Source organism: Pithys albifrons, chromosome 1 (genome assembly GCF_047495875.1).
Source record: "Pithys albifrons albifrons isolate INPA30051 chromosome 1, PitAlb_v1, whole genome shotgun sequence".
Classification (NCBI taxonomy): Eukaryota; Metazoa; Chordata; class Aves; order Passeriformes; family Thamnophilidae; genus Pithys; species Pithys albifrons.
This window is the reverse complement of record NC_092458.1, coordinates 120,874,737-120,893,911: the sequence shown is the minus strand read 5'-3', so window position 1 is coordinate 120,893,911 and position 19,175 is coordinate 120,874,737. Positions and strand designations below refer to the sequence as shown.

The following is a 19,175-nucleotide window of genomic DNA, read 5'->3' as shown; positions in this document are numbered from 1 at the left end:
ACCTTGAAGAGTTACCGCAAAAAAAAAAGAAAAAGGGATGGGGGTGTGATCAGATTAAAGGAAGCAAAGAATTGTTTGAAGTGTCAGTAGCTACATCAGATTCTTCCCATGCTCCTTAGATGTTTCTATGGAAGATACCTACTCGAGCTGGAAATGTTCCTCCCATTCATCATTTTTCTAAAGCAAAGGGTAAAGGGAAGAATTTTAGGATAATGAGCAGCAGTAAGGTGGAACAGACAATGAAAGAAATTCAGCAACTAGTGACAAAATCAAGTGGAGTTTAAAATAAATTCTAAAGAAGAAGTTAATGTCCATCTCCATTCTTTATGATGTAGAGTAATACGACAAGCTGAAATCTTTATTCTTTTGTGGGCTTACCTTTGTAGTTGATTATTCTGAGTGAATTGACCACATGGCCAAAAGATCTTAACTTCTTTAAGACAGTATCCTCTTCTGTCTCCCATGCTTTGATAGAACCAGCTGCTGTCTACAAGGGGGTTTATGGTATTTAACTCTGTTAACACTGTTAGCTGTGCTAATCTTTTTTTCAGGAAGGTTTTCACCTGAATACAGTACTTGAGGTGATTTGCAAGCCGTCTTATCTCAGTATACTGGAGACTGCCTGCATTTCTTGATTATAGAGTTTTCAAAAATACAGAGACAGTTATTAGAAATAATCCTTGCCATAACTGCCAAACATCTCAAGCCTTGCCATGTTTATATGAAAAACACAAAGGATTTATTCAGATTAGGTGTTATGCTTATAGGGACATACATGTATATGCACATGTTCCAATATTTGAGTCAGTAACTTATATGCAATTTAATTCTTTAATAAATTCATTTCTATTGTGAAAACAACAGTTTAGTTTTGACAGCTGCTCTACTTTCTTCCCATGAAGCAACTTTAACACAGATCGTATAAGCAGCATAATATGAAAGCAATGGAAATGTACTGTAGGAATGATGTAATAGAGTAAAAGGAGTTTTATATTGATTTTATAGCCTATTGAAAGCAAGCATCTGGTTTCTCTTATAGTTAAAATCTCTGGGTTATCTGTGTGGACTTGTGTCAGAGAAGGGACCCAATTCAGAAGACCTGAACAGAACTGTGGATCTTTTAGCAGGATTAGGAGCAGAACGCCCTGAAACAGGTACTACCAGGAATGGACCCATTCCTTCCAGTAACTGACATTGTCTTGAATGCATAGCATGTAAATATCTCAGTAATAACAATTTCCAAAAATACTTATATGTATGTATCTCTCTATATATCTATATATAGCTACACACATTGGTAAAAGAATTTATAAGAGATAAAGTTCTAATGTGTGTCTAGTATTTTTAATTATCAATGCAACTCTACTGTTGTAAGTAGAAGTTTTTCCATTAGTGATCCTTTCATCAGCATTTAGGTAAATAGTCTTGAGCAGTGCCAGATTTGAATTAAGTTTTTCATACTTTCAGACAAGTATTTAAAGTGAAATTATTTGAAAAACAAATGGAGCATACTTGCTCTAATGCAAATACATAACCTGCAGCTGGAGCTGCAAAGTGATATTATTTGAGTGAAGTGGTATTGAGTGGCTGAATAATGTTTATTTATTCCTTGGGGATTTTGTCACTCTCCAAGATATTTCTGATGGGAAGAAGCTTTCAGATGTTGAATATGCTAGAACAGTTAGTACCTTTGAAGCATTAGCTGACAGGGTGATGCTTCACTTGCCCTTGTGTCTTAATTCAGTGCCTGTTGTAGTTATTTAAACTGGGGACTTTTTTCTTCTAAAGTATTGACACATATTTGGTCTGGCAAAGACCTGTAAACTAAGCAAGCTCCTTCAGGAAAAACCTTGGTCTTGTTAACCATTTTCCTTTGAAGTACATTGTTTAAAGCAGTAAAATGTCTTTAAATTACACTATACTTCTGTCATGCTGATTTATAAATCCAGCAGTGGGGAATTGTGAGATTATTCCTTTTGCCATGACATGGTATTTAAGCGGAAATGTGTGTTGTACATGGAAAAAATGTGGAGAAGTCAGTACAGTGACTATATTGCTGCTTGCCTTTACCCTGCTGCCCTGAACATCACTTACATGTGCTTGTAAAGCAGCTTTTCTTGATCTTATTTTAGAGCCTGGGGAGGAAACTGTGTCTAAGTGTTAGTGACATTTCCCACATAAAAGTAATTTTAAGTTTTCTCTCCACTTTGTACTGAAGAAAAAGCAGGAATGGGGTGGGGTGAGGTGGGATGTGAGCAGGCTGTTCCAAGAATGTATTTGTAAGTGACACCTCTTGTTCTGCTTTTTTCCAAAGCCAATGCATCACAGAGCCCTTACAAGAAACTTAAAGAGGCCTTATCGTCTGTAGAAGCTTTTGAAAAACACTACTTAGTGAGTATGAGTTTTGTTTGTTTATATTAGTTTTATTTGTTTACATTGTAGATTGGATAGGGCCAAAATTTTCAAACCCTGGAAAATACATTGAAAACATAAATCTGTATTTCAGTATTTTGCTGTCAAAGGTTATTCCTTGCACATTGAACACAACAAGGCTAATCTGTTTTACAACCAGAACTCTGCACAGGCCCCAGTTTTCAAATATTTGCATTAACTTTGGCATTTGCAGTCATGAGCTAGAGATTATTATCTCTAAGTATGTATACTTGGGTATTAAAAAAGCCAATGTCATGGCTATCATATTCTGCTATCCCAAATTCAGAATTAACTGATTCTTTTCCAGAAGAAGATTGATGTGTGACTTCAGGCTCCTTTTAGATGGTTTAGGCTTGAATCTTGCAATGGGTGTTACATGGTTTAAGTCATACTATTGATTTTTTTTTATATTAACTGTGGAACATTTATGGATAATGGAGTTGGAGCTGGCATAGATGGAAACATTTAGAATTCTCATTGTGCTTTAATGTGCATCTTTATTTCCTGACAGCTCCCATGTGGAGGAGCCATTGTAATGATTTTAGGTGTTTTTGTTTGGGATTTTTCGGTTTGTTTTGGTTTTGTTTTTTTTTTTTTTAAAGAAGATTGTTAAGTAAAACATAAAAGCCATGACTGTCACAAAATTGTGTTTGATTTTTTTTAGTGGCTTGATTTGACAGTTTTTGTTGGGCCTGTTTTTTTTCATTTAAAATGTCTTGTTTGCAGCACTGCCATTACAGTTTTCTGGGGGAAAGTTGGAGGAAAACTGAACTTGATTTTTAAATTTGAAAAATAAGTGATAGTTAATTATATAGTCTCAAAAGTTTATTTTCTGAAGATGCCAGATTTAATTTTTGTTCATTTCTTTATAAGTCTAATTGTGTAGCTGGACCAAAGCTAAACTTGGAATTCAGAGTTGCCAGTTGCTCTTACCTACTCAGTTACAACTTGCACCTGAAGATCTCTGCTAAACTCGGGAGTATCTTCATAAATTTAGGAAACTAAGTGGGATCTGTAGTGTTTGCCAATGAAAGAATTTCCATTCCTATTTTTATTTTTGACTGCACTTCTATGCAAGGAAAATTCAGATACCAGATACACTATAAAAGATTGTTTTCTGTGAAGTGTCACATATACATTTTATATATACCCATATTTAATCCATATATTCAGTGGAGAAAAACATAGAACCAGTTAAAATTTTGAGACACAGCTAAGATAATTTATTTGCATTAAAAATTTTAATGATTCTGAAAAGTAAAATGCAACTTTTCAGAGATGTCGAAAGCAAGAATTGATGTGCTTTTATTACCAGAAAAGGCTTTGTTCTCATTCAGTGCCTGGTCTTATGCAACAGCTTCAGAATCTTCTTTTAAGATAATTCAAAACTTCTAGAAGCATGTTGGCTTGTACCTTAATTTTGGGGAAATGTAGCCTTTCATTTGTATGTGTAGCTGGTGTCAAAGACTTCTCTGGTTATACTAATCTGTTAAGGAGTGATCACTGAGTTCATTGTAGGATATTGTTGTGAGTCCCTAAATGAGGAAAGAAGTGTTTTTTGTAGACTCTCCATAAGAAACATCAAAAATGTCCTGAGAAAGAGCTCCTTTTAGGTCATTTAGGAATAGGTGCTTTTTGACAGGTGCTCTGCAAAATATTTAGGCTGTTGGAAGCTCTTATCAATTTGTTTTGAAGGACAGAGTAGTTCTTAAGTGAAGGAAGATGAGCTTCTGTGGCAGGTTGCTGTCAGGCAGAAGAGGCTGCAGGTTTGTAAATACGAGCACAGAATTACAGAATGGTTTGGGTTGGAAGGGACCTTAAAGGTCACCAGTTCCAACCCCCTGCCATGGGCAGGGACACCTTCCACTAGTCCAGAACCCCCTCCAACCTGTCCTTGAACACTTCCAGGGATGGGGCAGCCACAGCTTCTCTGGGCACCCTGTGCCAGGGTCTGTCCACCCTCACAGCGAAGAATTCCTTCCTAATAGCTAATCTAAACCTACTCTTCTCTCAGTTTGAAGCCATTCCCCCTTGTCCAGTTCAAATGTGATATGTTTTTACTTATCTGGCCAGAGATACTTGAGAAAGAAGTTTGGTGGTTGAATACAGAGAGTGTTGCAACCTCTAATTTTGTGATAAAGTTTTATTGCTGTTGTTACAAGCTTAGGGCAAGGTGAGGGAGGTGCCACATAGATGGTGTGTGATTAAGCTTGAAGATGAGTGATAAATTTCAATTTGGAATTGGGTAGCTGCAAGCAAAATTCCTTTAAGGCACTCTTGGGAAAACAATTGTTCTGATTTTAACTTAGCATTTTGCATTTAATTGTATGTTTAAATACAATTTACTTCCATACACCTAATGACAGTATGTGCAGCTTGAGTGAAAGAATCAGGTAGCACATTTTGGATGTGGTTGATTTGAGTTTGCTTTTTGGTTTTAGTTGTGAAGCTCTGGGGAAAGCTCTAATATTGTTGTAAGTATGTTCTGCTGTGATGTATCCTGGAATGATACCCTACACAATCCTGCAATGATAATCTAATGGCAGTCACTGAGAAATTAGTGCTTTCCGTAAAGAGGCAGAAGGATTTAAATATAAATAAGTGCTTGAGACTGCATCTCATCTTTGGTGCATTTGAGTTTGCCTAATCTGACTTTTAATAGGTTTTTTTTTACTTCTGGTAGTTATAACACAAATATGGGATAGTGACCCAGTAAAAGTGAAGGTTACAAACTGCTCTATTGTGTGATCAGGGCAAATGTGACTCATTCTGGGCATTTTGTTGTAGTAACTTAATTACTGGCTATGAGTTTGTGTGAAATACCATATGGATTTATGTATTTTTAGTGTCTTATAATAGTTTCTTTTCTTTTAAACAGGATCTGTCCCATGCCACCATTGAAATGTACACAAATATTGGAAGAATTCGCTCAGCTAAGCTTGTGGGAAAGGACTTGGCAGAGTTTTATATGTAAATGAATGTTTAAAATGTCTTAAATATATTAGCTCTGAAAAGTTTGAATATTACCCCTGGGGAAAATGCATTGTATTTAAACAGGAATTTTAAAAAGTATTTTAAAAAATGGAAAGAAACACTGCTTCAGGCTGTATTTCAGAAAAAACAGGAAAGAAAAGAACACTAGCAATCTTTTTATATCAAATCCTAATTCTCACCTCATGATTTTGAACTTTAACTGTGCTGTGTTCTTTAGCTTGATTCTTTCTTCTTCTAGGGAGTAAAGGGCAACGGGCTGTTGTGGTAAAAAGTTCACTGTGAACTTTGAAACAAGTGAGAAGCCACATTAGGAAGCAGGCTTAATAAATGCAAAGTTATCTTAACTACATATGTGCCTGTATATACCTGAAAAAGCCAGAAAACCTGTCTTTGGAGAGTAATCAGGTTTCTATTTGAGGGTATTGTTTCCCCTACTGTGAAACTTGGTGATTCCTACTTTCCAAACAGACTTTTAGTGTTTATCCCTGCTGTTAAAATCCACTTAGGAAAACTCCTGCATTGCTTTTCTGCTTCATGTTGGTTTTTTTATTTAGAAGAATTTGTGAGTCCTAAGTGCTTTTTTGGGTCAACATGTTTGGGTGTGATTGTCACCTATGTTCACTTAAGCAGTCTGATCTTCTGGCTAATACAGATTCTCCTAAATTAAGCTACATTTTCACCTGAGGGAATAATGTTAGGTTTAAAAGCTACCATCGAACTGCTGTGTGGAGATAAAATGATATTTTCATCAAAGTATTTTTCTGCTATAAAAGTTTTGAGTAAGCATATTTTTAGTTAACTGTCAGAAGCTTGAGATGGCTTTTGTCTCACTTGTGGGAGGCACCCTTACCTCATTTTCTCTGACTTGGGATAGATCTGTATATGAAGCCTTTCATTGACAGGGTATGTTGTCATTAATTACAGTTCTGTCTGCTTAAGTGAATTGCATAAGGCCCACAGATACCAGCAAAATAAAGATCATAATGGTTCACTGCACCTTGTCCTGCATTGACATGCAGTGTTCCTCTCCCATCACCACTTCTAGAAAAGGTGCAGAGAGTTTCCATGGTTGCAAAGGTTCTTACATCTCTCTGTACTCATTTCTTTATTTTCAAAGGAGGAAGAAAGGTCCACAGAAGGCAGAAGTCTATCTTCAGGGAGCACTGAAAACTTACCTGGCTGAGGGCTGGGCACTGCTCGTCACACACACGAGAAAGCAGCTGGCTGAGTGTCAGAAACACCTTGGGCAGATAGAAAAGTATCCTCTGCAAATCAGAGCCAGAGAAATCAAGCCTGGAGAAAATTATGCTTGGGATTATTTTTCTGATGTATCTCTAACTTTTATTTAACAGTAGAAAGTGCCAAGAGTCAGACAGCTGAGATTTTTCATGTTTCCATTGTTGCTGTTCATTAGGGGAGGGTTGGGTTATTTGTTTTATCATTTTTACTTTTTAAAAGTCTGATTGACTTAAACCTTTTGCATTTGGCTGCTGCTCTCTGTTTTAAATATGTCTAGGCTCTAGAGAGTGGTGCATCATGGACAGTGTGAAGCATGTCTTTAGTTCAGCAGGTACCATAGAGTGTATTTTGGTTCTTGTTCTGTGGGCTGGTTTTTTGTTTGTTTGGGTGTTTTTAGAACTAGACAGACATTCTACATATTGGCCTCCTTTGCAAATTCTTACATCACTTTTAAAACACTCTTCAATTTTTCTGCTTATAAAGAATCTGCCAGTAATATTGCATTCTTATCTGACTAGTCAAGTGATCATTTTTATCCTCAGCAATTAAAATTTTAAAGAATGTCTTATTACTTAGTTATGGTAAGTGATGCTATAAAAGCTGGCAAATTCTCAGCCAAATAAACTGGAATATTCAGGGTATTTAGTGCTAAATGGTGGGCAGTGTAATGTAGGACACTGGGTCTTTAACTTGTATTCTGCATTTATAATAGTCAAATAATGAATTTTCTATGCTCACTAATTGCCTTGATGGGGGAAGATTGCACAGGTTAATAATGGATCATATTTTTAGTAGGTCTGCAAAAGTAATATTGAGATTCTGCAATACTGTCAGATGATAGTAAATCTTCCATTGATTCTTTTCTAGAGGAAGAGTCTGATGATGAACAGAAGGCCTTGTCTTTAAAGATTAGGAAAGCAGTCCTTTAACTGTCTTGTTTTCAGTCAGATTTCTAATTGCTGTTGGTCTCTACCTCATGTTTCCTTAACTTTGTTAGTTATCTTCAAACAAGCAGCCTTTTAGCTGGTGACCATCACTTAACAGAGGATGAACGGAAAAGCTTTTGCCAAGAAATACTTGATTTTGCCAATCAGCACATAGAGAACCAAGGTAAGTCTGGTTCTTAAATACTTAAAACTTAAGCTGCTGTGATCTGATTGTTCCCTAAAAGTAGATTGGTAGCTTTTTCTGACTGGGTTCATTACCTTGTATATGCCTTCTGAACCAGCATGGCTCTTTATGTGTTATCTCCTAAACATTTATGAAAGTGCAATAATTAAGAGGAGTCAAAGATGAAAGAGTAACTAACATCTTTATCCTGAAGACTGCAAAGTCTTTGTTTTCCTTTAGTTATGTTTCTCTGCTTTGACAGCTCTTAATTTATTGTATGTTTGTTTATTTTTTTCGAATAACTTACCTTTGTCTCTCATTGCTGTCATGCAAGTGGCAACTCTGTGATAATACTTCTTGGATTTTGATGTTAGATCTGTACCCATCCGCTTGCAGCTTATTATTCTGTCCACCCTCTCTCTTCTCTTTATTCTTCATGCTGCTTCAGTAATGTTGTCAGATATTACTCATAATTCAAATTCATACAGAATTCTCCTGCTCTGAAGACTGTTCATTTTTATGCAGACATTTTTCTTGATACCATGAGTGATATGTTATTTTAGACTTGCTTCTTAATGTAGTTTTGGTACTGCCTCAGTGTTGATTTTGGAATGTAGAAAAGAGAATGAAAACTCCTTGTGTGGTTAAGCTGCTGGCTCAAGGCACCAGCCTGATTATTGGTTTCTTAAACTTGTACTTGGTCTTGATTTTTATGCTTTGGGAAGTTTCTCACTTTTATGCTACTGTGTTCATCTGGAACCTTTTCTGTGGTAGTGAAATGTTCAGCTTCTTCTTGGAGAATTTAGTTCTTTTTAATAGCCTGGATACTGAAATTGTAGTATAAGTAACTGTTAGAAAGCAAGTCTCAGCATCTTTAAGTCTCATGCAAGATAAAAAAAAATCAAGTATTGATTTGTTGAAATGATTCACTGTGAATTGTTGTTGGTCCATTTAATTCTAGGGGTTACATTTTTTAAGAGAAGAGACTTGCTGAGCTCTAGCAGCACTGTAGTACAATAAACCCCCTGTTTTTGTGTTTCCAGGTCAGAAGGTTATATTGCCTATGCACTCCTTTGCTCAGCTGAAAACTCTACATTTTGACCCTCCAAATGCTGTTGTCCACGTGGGTGGAAAATTGTCTATTGAGTTGACTTTGCTGAGCCAAATGCCCATCCCTGTGCAAGTGGATCAGATTGCAATCCACGTTCACTTCAGCATTGAAAAGAATAGTTACAGGAAAACAGCTGAATGGCTCACAAAGCACAAAACTTCCAATGGTGTGATCAGCTTTCCAAATGAAATTGCAGGCTTGCCTTTGTCGAGAAACAACTTGCCAGCACTGGAGCTTTATGAGATGTATGAAAGGAGTCCCTCAGACAACTCTTTGAACACAGCAGGAATTATCTGCAAAAACGTGCACATGCTGCTGCGAAGGCAAGAGAGCAGCAGCTCACTGGACATGCCCTCAGGGGTGACTTTGGAAGATGGGGCTCACATGTTGAAATGCAGCAACTTAATACTGGAACCAGGGGACAATAAAATAACATTCAATATTCAGGTATGTTTGTTATAGTTTGGTGAGTGTAGCTCCTGTGAAAGAAGAGCTGGCTTGGGAAGAGCTTGGTGGTACCTGTGCTGCTTCCTATTGCACTTGAATGATCCATTCCCCTTATGGCTTTCCTTTTTGCTGTTCTACACCTTCATTTCACAGAATCCCTTGAAAGGATGCTGTTGTGTTTATGCTAAAATTTACAGATGACTCTTCTATTTGAAATCATTTGAGTCAGTCTTCCAAAATTTATTTTAAAAATCTTGATTATTGCTGCAAATATTAGACTGATAAATTCCTACACAATATAATGTTCTGCTCATGAAGTCTGCCTGTGCCTTCAGAATAACATCTAAAAATTTTGATGGAAATTCTTTTCTAGCCCTTTAATAAGTGATTGTGTGGTTAAATTTGGTTGATAGCCTGTTCTTCACTGCAGAGAGTGGCAGAATACTGTTTCACTTGATGGATGTGGTAAACTTGCCTGCAAGAAGTGTGACAAAGTTAAGCTCAGCTACAAATGCTTAAATTTAGATGTTAGAATTAAAATTTCCCTTGTTAGTCATCTTATTCACATAAGAAATGAGAAGACAGGAACATATGGATTCTGTGCTATAGGAAGGCTAAATTTGCATGAACAAATGTGAAAATAGTGTCACCACTCTAAATGCCACCCTCAGAAACTGGATTACAGTCCTGCTTCTGCCCTACAGTATTGGATATGAAACTTCCTCTGTTCCCAACTTACACATACACTCTGAGTCAGCTTAATATTTGGAGTGATCCTTGTTTCCTCTCATTCTTCCCCCAACAAGCTAAGTGCTCACAGTAATTGCTGAAGTATTTAAGGACAGCAGTGCTTATCCCTTCTGTTCACCCTGCATTACTACAACAGTAAATTGACAATTGGCAGGCCCTGAGTACCAGTGGGGCTGGTTGTGGTGGTGGGTTTGTTTGTTTTGTTGGTTTTGTGGTTCTTTCTTTTTTAACTGCCCCCATTCTGTGGCCTGGCACTTTTCTGATCTGTGGTTTGTTCACTTGTTTTTTAATGAAATGGGGAAAGGCTGACTTACCTGCTGATTTAGTCCTAGGAAGTGAAATGCCAAACATTTTCAAAAGTGAGACTTCACCATTCATTTGGCATTCCAGGAGTAGGAGCTTTGGGCCTCAAATATAATCATCTTCTGTTCTTTGGATCTCTTTAAATACTTTCTATCTCTCTTCCCACCTCTGCAACCCTTCACAGGGAAGTATTTTGTAGAGTTCAGTGCTCCAGTAATGAACATCAGTGTAGTGAAAATTGGGGTGAGAAAACACTGAGAAATTCAATGCATCATCTGAGTGATTAACAAGAGATGGGGCAGCACAGTGTAGAATGTGACAGGTGTTTCAAGCCTTTATATTGAATTGGGTATGGATGCTGTGAAGAAAGAAATTGGTTTGCAGTCACATATGGTGCACATGGTTGATGGCTCTGCCATTTTCTAATTGGTTTCAATTAGCTATGGTCCTCTTTTGGTCCTTTTTTAACAAATGTTGAAATAAGATTCTACCTATTACTCTTGATGCTTAAAAATTGAAAACTAGACAGAGCTGGACAGGAACTTTCTTTGGCCTTTTTAAAATACTTAGGTGCTCCACACCTGAGATTTTAACTTCATCTTTTTTTTTTTAAATTTTTTTTAAATTTATGTCTTGTAGAGCTTTGTTTAGAGTGAAGCTTTTTATTGGCTCACATTCCCTGCCTTTCCATTCCTCCAGCACTGAGTCAGAAAGAACTAGCAGGTATTTCAGGGTGGAAGTTGAACTGAAGTCCCTCATGATACATTGTGGAGTGGCAATAATGTCACTTGAACTTCCTAGTGACCTATTTTTTTAGGTTTCTCATCCTTTCATAGGATTGGGACATGGGATTAATGGGATTTGGGCATGTTAGTGGCCTTGGTGGCTGGAAATGCAGGTTTCTGTAAAAGAAACTAACATGTATGTACAACTGGATTTCAGATGAAGGAGCCTTGCTAGAAGAAAGTTGTTAGAGACTGGTCTGAGCAGGCTTTGTGGCTTGGTGGGATCTGAAATAACAGGAAAATAGGTGTGGGTGAAAAGCTAGACAGAGCTCTGCTTTAAATTTGCCTGGTTCTGCCATGCATCTGGTGGCTACTGGAGGATGGACAGCCTTACTTAACCTTCCTATTTTGTCAACATTCCTTTCAAGAAAAGAACTTTGCATGGGAAGACTGCTCAGTGTGAATCCTACAACACAGTTGTTTAAAGCATGACTTACCTGTCCTCAAAGGGAAAATCTGAGCTTGTTATAATTTTAGCAGTGTATTATTATATAACATGCTGAAAGCTTCTCTAGATTTGAGCTGCAGTATTTACAAAATATTTACTGAAAATCTATTATCATTGTAGTAGTATACTCTGTCCCTTCAGTGGATTACATAGCTGGCCAGAGGATAGAAACTGCTGCCAACCTGTTTCTAGATTTTCTTACAGTAATGCTTAACTGCAGTGCTTCTGCAGAAAGAGGAATGACTGTGCTTCTCTGATGCAGAGGGAGTTTGATTCTTTCTGTAGATCTTAGACTGATGATCAGCATTATTTATGCTGATAGCAATCTTCCAGTATTTTTTTCTAAGCTTTAAAAGAGGTCAGAATGCATTGTCTAAGTTCTGCAGACCAATATTCCCATCTCATGTTAAATGTATATATCTTATGAAAGACTTCACTCATGCTTTTCTGTTTATAAAGTATGCAAGGGCTAAAATGTACTGACTTTAATGTCAAAATGCACAATACTGAATTTCAGTCAGGATTTTCTGTGTAAATAACTGTGAGGTTTGAATGTTACGTTGTTAAAGCTTTTCTCCTTAACTTCTAGACTTATTCTTTAGATTTAATTATACCCAGCATTGATATTTACATATTACACTTGGTAAAGGGGCCCATGAAAAAAGAAAACCCTTCCAATTCCCTAGCAGTAGTAGCTAAGAGCAAATAGAATCAAGAATAGATGTACTAGCAGATGTTACAGATTTGCTTTTTCTATTATAAAAAACATCCCAAATCCCATTATTTAGGGTAAGGGAAGAGTTTTGAATTAAATATGTATGTACATACTACTTTTTTGTGAACTTGCACTCAGGGGAATGAATGAAATCAATAGCTTGAGCTGAATGCTGTGCCTTATATAAAAACAGTAAGATTTTATGATTCTGTTTTATGAATTAGCCAAATAAGCACAGGTATCATTTAAGTACTTAATAATATAATTATTTTTTCATGTATGTTGCACTTGGTGGGGGTGGGGGGAACCAACCAAGAAACAAGACAAAAAGCATCCCAGAATAACAAACTGACAACATAGCTGCTATGTTAGTTATTCTGATTATTAGAACTTTTCAGTTGTGTTGTTTTTTCTTGAATCAGCCAACACTCTCAAGCTTGTATCTTAATGGGGCAAAAGGTGCTCCTTTGTGAAAAATCTTGTCATTTCCCCAGAAAACAAGTCTGCTGTTTTAATTTACGAGTTCAAAGTACCTGATAAAAATGAGCAGAAAACAAGCTGTTCTTTAGTGGAAAGTTTGCTAAACTGAAAAGTGCATTCCAATGTTTTCTTCCAAGGCCAAAGAACCTGGGACATACACGCTCAGGCAGCTGTGCACTTCAGTGGGAAAAGTACAGTTTGTCCTTCTGCATATTTACCCGATTGTGCAGTACGATGTGTATTCTCAGGAGCCCCAGCTCAAAGTGGAGCCCATGACTGGTAGGTACAGTTGCTATGCTGAAGTTGTTTTGATGTTGTCCTCCCATGGGACTAGAGAAAGTATTACTCAGATCTGCCTTACTCTTAGTTTGGAGTGAAAAATATATTCTTGCTTTTCAAATTACCCATTCGGTATGTCCTGTCAATAATGGCTACTTTTCAACAACTAATTCCAGGGCTTAGCTCTGGACATGGAGTGTCACTTTTGAATGTAAATTTGAACATGTTGTGTCACTTAAAATACCAGCTGTAATCTGAGCTGCCACACTGATTAGAGGTGAAGATTTAAATTTTTAATTGACTGACCTCCTTATTGCTTAAGTTTGTGATTGCAGAATCACAGAATCAAATAGTTTGGAAAAGACCTTTGAGATCATCAAGTCCAACCTATGACTGAACACCACCATGTCAATCAGACCACGGCACAAAGTGCCATGTCCAGTCTATCCTGAAACACCTCCAGGGATGGTGACTGCACCACCTCCCTGGACAGCCCATTCCAACGTCTAATCACACTTTCTCTGAAGAAATTCCTTCTAATGTGATTCTGCAGTCCCTTTGGTATTTACAAGAAATATGTAATAACTGGGATTCTCTACTAGAGATGACAATATAAACTTATTAAAAATATATACTAAATATATCCATTGATTTCAGGGACAGCTGAACAATACTTGCTGTAGAGTTTATTTAAGTTTAGAAATGGAAGTTAATAATGATTTTGTTTTCAGGCTATTAAGTATGGCAGCTGAGGAGTTGATGTGCATTTTGTGCTGTTATTTCATTTACAGTGTTTGCAGTGTGTGGGTGATGGAAGGACAGGCCTATTAGGCATTAATCAAATTAGCTACCCCTGTGAAATTGATAGTTGTGATTCTGTGTGTATTCAGGCATTCTTGTTATGATGATTATGTAAATAGAAAGTGAGTGTGACTGGCATCACAGGTGCAAAACCACAAAGCTGTCTGCAATCTGGAGAACTTAAAGTATTCAGTAAATTCTTTGGGGTTATTGTATTTCACTGAACTCTGCGCTGCCAGAGCTACATAGTCTGTGAGCCAGTTCATCTAAGCCATCCAAAGTACAGTGGGTTTGGGTACTTAAGGTAAAACCACTGGTTTCCTCACAAGATGTATCTGAGCTGAGTTTAATGTGTTGTATAACACCAAAATCTCACACTTGTGAGATTTTATCCTAATGTGTGATGAATTGTCTGCCAACAAGCCTTAGCAGTGCACTGTAACCATCTTCTGAAATCTGTTAACAATTTCTGCTTTCTCCTTCAGACAGCCTTTTGGCTGGCATTCCCCAGAAGGTGAAGTTCACTGTGACCACTGGTCACTACACCATGAAGAGCGGGGACACTTTGCAGCTCAGCAATGCTGATGCCATGCCCATCCTGTACCATCCCGAGAGCAAGGCAGTGATCTATTCCAACACCAGGGGTAAGCAAGGAAGGAAAAATGAATAATCTTTAAAAGGCTGAATAAGTCAGTAATCCTGAAGTAAACCCATGCTTACAGTACTAAGAACACTGACACTGTCTTTTTCAATAGTCATTGTAAAGGACAATTTGAGGGACTTGCAACTGAGGACTTTAGTGCAAGAAGGGTCTTAAATTTTCACACTCAAAGTAATAGTATGAACTTTTCAGTAAGTGTAGCTGGACAGTTTTACTTTCATGGATGAAATGCAGAAGACATGGTTGAAACTACTGCCGATGACCAAAAATGCTGATGCCTGTGTGTGTTCAATAAGTTGCAAGTTTGCTTGAAGTGAAATTATGAGACCAAGAAGACTGTAAAAACTTCAGTAAGTGTCACATAATGGGATAAAGGAGCTCTTTAGCTGGCTTGAAGTTTGTTATCAAATTGTCCTCTTTGTTCTTTCTTGAATATTGGAAGGGGCTCTTTATTGTGTGGAATGTTCTGGTTACCTTCCTACAGTTTAGAAGGACAGTGTTACTCCTGGGAAGTTGTGAGCAACAGTGGTATTTAATATTTGAAGAGGTTACCAGGGAGTTGTACTACATGGTTGCTCATTGCTGTTTTTGCAAATGTGGGGGTCTTGCTGGGAAGTGGTTATAGCACCACCTATTTTTCCATTATTTCTGTTTCTCCCATTCTACACACCTATAGAAAAGATCTCAGAATCATCATTAAGGATTCAGTCTTCTGAGAAGATCACAAGCATCAGTTTGCCAGTGGCTCCTGCATATCATGTGATTGAATTTGAACTAGAAGTCATGTATTTGCCATCAGCCACGGAATCAGCAGTGGAGAAAGAAAATACTGTAAATAAAGAGAATCACAGAAAAAACAAAGAGAAGCAGAAACAAGACAGCTGCATGGCTACTGTTGACCAAAAGGTAAGATGTAGTTTAATGTTTTTATTATGAAATTTATTTGATCACTGGGGTAGACAGTTCAAAAAAGTGTTCCTGAAGGGGAACTTGCTTGTTTTCCCTTAAAAGATGTACCTGAAAAAAATCATAGCAAATGTTTTAAATAGAAAGAAATTGTAAACATAAGCAGAAATACACACTATGTTTAATATATTGCCAACTGTTCCACTGGCTAGTAATGTGAGTTTTAATGTTCTAGTACTCAAAAGTTTATACAGCATGAAGGATACCCGTGTCTTTGTAAAAGGTGGTGTGGTGGTCTTTAAATTCCCAATTCTGATTCATGGGAAATGTGTTTCTTCCACTTGCAAAGAATCTGTATGCCATCTTGAGGTACTGGACACTGTAGTGTCACATTATTTAGTTGGAGGTAACTTTCTCTCATAATTTTTATTATGAAGGGTGAATAAGTAGTATGGAAATAAGCAGTTCAACTGGCAGCAAATTGATCTTGAAACAATCACCTTTCACAGTGTTACTCCCTGTTAAAAGGGACCAATTGTGTTGCCATGTATCCTTGTGTGTAAAGTGTGTAAGAGTGAGTAAAAAGGAGTAGCTATAGATCTGCATTGCTAACATGTGATGTAACAAAAGTTTGGGGCTTTTTCAGCATATAAAATATGTTGTTAAATGTATATGCTTTACAGTTGGAAGAATGGCAGCATTCGCTTGAGGAGAAATTCTTCAGTCAAATGTGCTGCTTCAAATTTAAAGAAACATACATTAAATAAATTTTTAAAATATTTTGAGCTTTAATTTAGTATATTAAAGTATTATAAAGACATTTAAGTAACAGATCTCACAGCAATGTATTTGATACTGACCTTTACCAGGTTATTGTATCAAGATACTGTTGGTTTTTTGTGTCCTTTTACCTTTCTATCATCTATCCCCCTTCCTTTATTTTTAGGCTTCAGAACTGGGTATGTCAGTATCTATAGGAAAAGCTACTTTGATATTTCATATCTCACTCATAGGCAATCAAAACCCTAATATTTAGTCAGATTAGTTTTTAACATACTGATTTTTGGGTTTTTTTATTCTTCCCATTCTGGATTCATTATATGTAGACGTTTTATGAGAAAAGTTTTGTTTATAAAGGAGAGGAAAAGCAGAGCTGTTATGCCAAAACCCACTATGGATAAGAACTTTGTTCCCTTTTTTTCTTTAGGTGACCATTGATTGTCCTTGGTCGATTTACTCCACTATTATTGCATTAACATTCTGCATCCCTTTTAATGCCAAGCATTCCTTATTGTCAGCTGGCAAACGGTAATGTACTCATTAACTATTTAGTGTTTTTATTTCTTATAAAATATGGAGCTGGAGTTTCATAAGTAATATTTATAGCAGCCTTTGTTTACATATAAGTTGAGCTTTTATTATCTTCCCACTGGAAGCATGTGCATTTCCTCTAGTGTTCTTTCATGACAATAAAACAAATTTGTGGTTTCAGCTGTTTTGGAAATAAGACCACAAGGTGAACCAAGCTAGACTGTTTCTATGTAGTTATTTGGTTTTGTTTAATATGAAAGAGGGTGTTTTATAGCCTTGTTTTATGGACATGGAGTCTTTCAATGTAACTGTTCAGCTTTCATTGAAGAAATTGTGTCGCGTTTTTCAGGAAATATGTGCAAGTCTGTGTACAGAATTTGTCAGAACTCTGTTTCCAGCTTTCAGACTACAACCTAAAAAATTCTGCTGACTGCAGAGATTTGCAGATGGTACCTCTCAACCCTGCATCTCAACAGGTAAAATTCACTTGGTGGTTTATGAGCTCATTGGCAGGACAGGTAGATGAAAGTTCTTGTTAGTGAAATTATTAGCACTGCTTCTTCGTGTAGATTTTGTAGTAATTAAGACTGATAGCTGAGTTAGGTCAGACCTTTGTGGTCCTCTGAGTAAACTGATTCTTAAGGATGCTTTGGGCAGCATTGGCACCTGTACATCCCAGAAGAATTCTGTAACTTCCAAAGATTATTACATAAATTTTCATTGGCCTCATGCAAAGGACTATATACTTGCTTGCACAACAGTGATACAGATGTAGTATCATCATTAACATTTAATCTATTAATCTTACAGTTGCAGTTTGTCATTAAGTTTTAGGAAAACAAGTCAGGTAGACACAGTGTTCCAGCTAAATACAGCTGTAAACTAGTTCAGTTGCAGAACAGTTTCTTACCATAGAATGGTAGAATGTTTAGGGTTGGAAGGGACCTTAAAGATCATCCAGTTCCAACCCTCTGCCATGGGCAGGGACACCTTCAACTAGACCAGGTTGCTCAGAGCCCCATCCAGCCTGGCCTTGAACCCCTCCAGGGATGGGGCAGCCACAGCTTCCCTGGGCAACCTTGAAATTTCTTTCAGCCTTTTCTGAACATACTAAATTGGTCATTTGTGGAGCCTAGGAGAAGTATCTAAGAACATATTAATAACTTTATTAAATATTACTTTTTATTAAAGTATTTTTCAGGCAGGTTTGAATGAGAAGTGTTCCCTTTTGAAACATTTGATTCTGACAGTGAAATCTTTCCTTTTAAGTAGATGTGCATTGTGAAAAAGAATTCATTACTAGTTATCTTGGTTACATGTTTCCCTAATGATTGACTTAATCTATTTTTATACACTATTTTTTAATAAACTAATGCCAGAACAAACCTATGTTTGTGCATCTTAACTTGTTTTTCAGAGGAAGGAAGGAACTAACACTCTAAACTTTTTTTTTCAGGTCGTATACAGTAAGCAATCAATATTCTTTGTATGGGAATTGAAGTGGACAAAAGAGCTTCCTCTCTCCTTGCAGTGCCTGTTTTCAGTCAGCTTTTGTCCAGCTACCTCTGAAGAACAGTCTCTTACCCTGAAGCCGTTCACTTATGAATTCCAAGTGGAAAATTTTTTTGTAAGTACTCTTCAAAGTATAGCACATCTTAACTGAATATGGTTTCCAATATGTGGAAAGGGAAAGTCAAGAAATATATTAGGAAAATTCTGTTTACATCATGAGATTATTGCCTACTTAGAATCACTGGAAAACCAGTTTGTCAATGATACAACTGCAGCCTGATCCAATATAGTGGAATCACATCCTTGCCACAGGAATGTGGGGGGGCCACAACACTTGATCTTATTTAATTTTTTGTGTGTGTTTTCATCTTCCTGGATTTGTGCCACAAAGACTGTACTGAGCTGCTTTTCCCTGCTGGCTTAATAATGTGCTCTCCAAAGCAAATTGCAATTTGTGCAATCTGTGCTATTGAAAGCATCTGAGTTGTTTTCTGTAGTGCTTGAGATGAGCTCCTCTAATGAAATATTTAGGATTTTCTACGCCATTATCTTAAATGTTTCTTCTTTCTCTTTATGGACAAATCATTTATTCTTTGATCAGTGAGGAAAGCTTATAGGCTAGGTAGAATTCTATTAATAGGAACTTATATCAACATTATTTAATCTTATCTCTAAATTCAGTGCTACTCTTTGTGATGATTGAGTAAAAATTAGGATCATGAGAAGACTCATTTGGTTAAATCCCTTTGTCCGTTTTCAGTGTTGCTGTGTTCCCTACCTGCTTATTCCAAACTGGCATTGAGCAATATTTTAGGTGCCTGTTTACCTACTTGGCACCTGTATGAGCACCTTTCTGGACTTTTTAAAGAGAACTAGCTGTGTTAAACTGT

At 36.9% G+C, this 19,175-nt stretch overlaps 1 protein-coding gene across 1 annotated transcript in view; it reads left to right on the top strand.

Annotated features, from left to right (window-relative positions):
- The window catches only part of TRAPPC10 (trafficking protein particle complex subunit 10), a 41,159-nt gene that overhangs the window by 18,803 nt on the left and 3,181 nt on the right, over positions 1–19,175 (top strand). The window contains exons 9-20 of the mRNA XM_071566036.1: positions 1,040–1,154; positions 2,315–2,391; positions 5,312–5,403; positions 6,545–6,685; positions 7,664–7,776; positions 8,820–9,334; positions 12,953–13,094; positions 14,381–14,539; positions 15,233–15,462; positions 16,670–16,770; positions 17,123–17,249; positions 18,230–18,400. Of these exons, the coding sequence (XP_071422137.1) occupies positions 1,040–1,154; positions 2,315–2,391; positions 5,312–5,403; positions 6,545–6,685; positions 7,664–7,776; positions 8,820–9,334; positions 12,953–13,094; positions 14,381–14,539; positions 15,233–15,462; positions 16,670–16,770; positions 17,123–17,249; positions 18,230–18,400 (1,983 nt within the window). The remainder of the gene's footprint in view (positions 1–1,039; positions 1,155–2,314; positions 2,392–5,311; positions 5,404–6,544; positions 6,686–7,663; positions 7,777–8,819; positions 9,335–12,952; positions 13,095–14,380; positions 14,540–15,232; positions 15,463–16,669; positions 16,771–17,122; positions 17,250–18,229; positions 18,401–19,175) is intronic.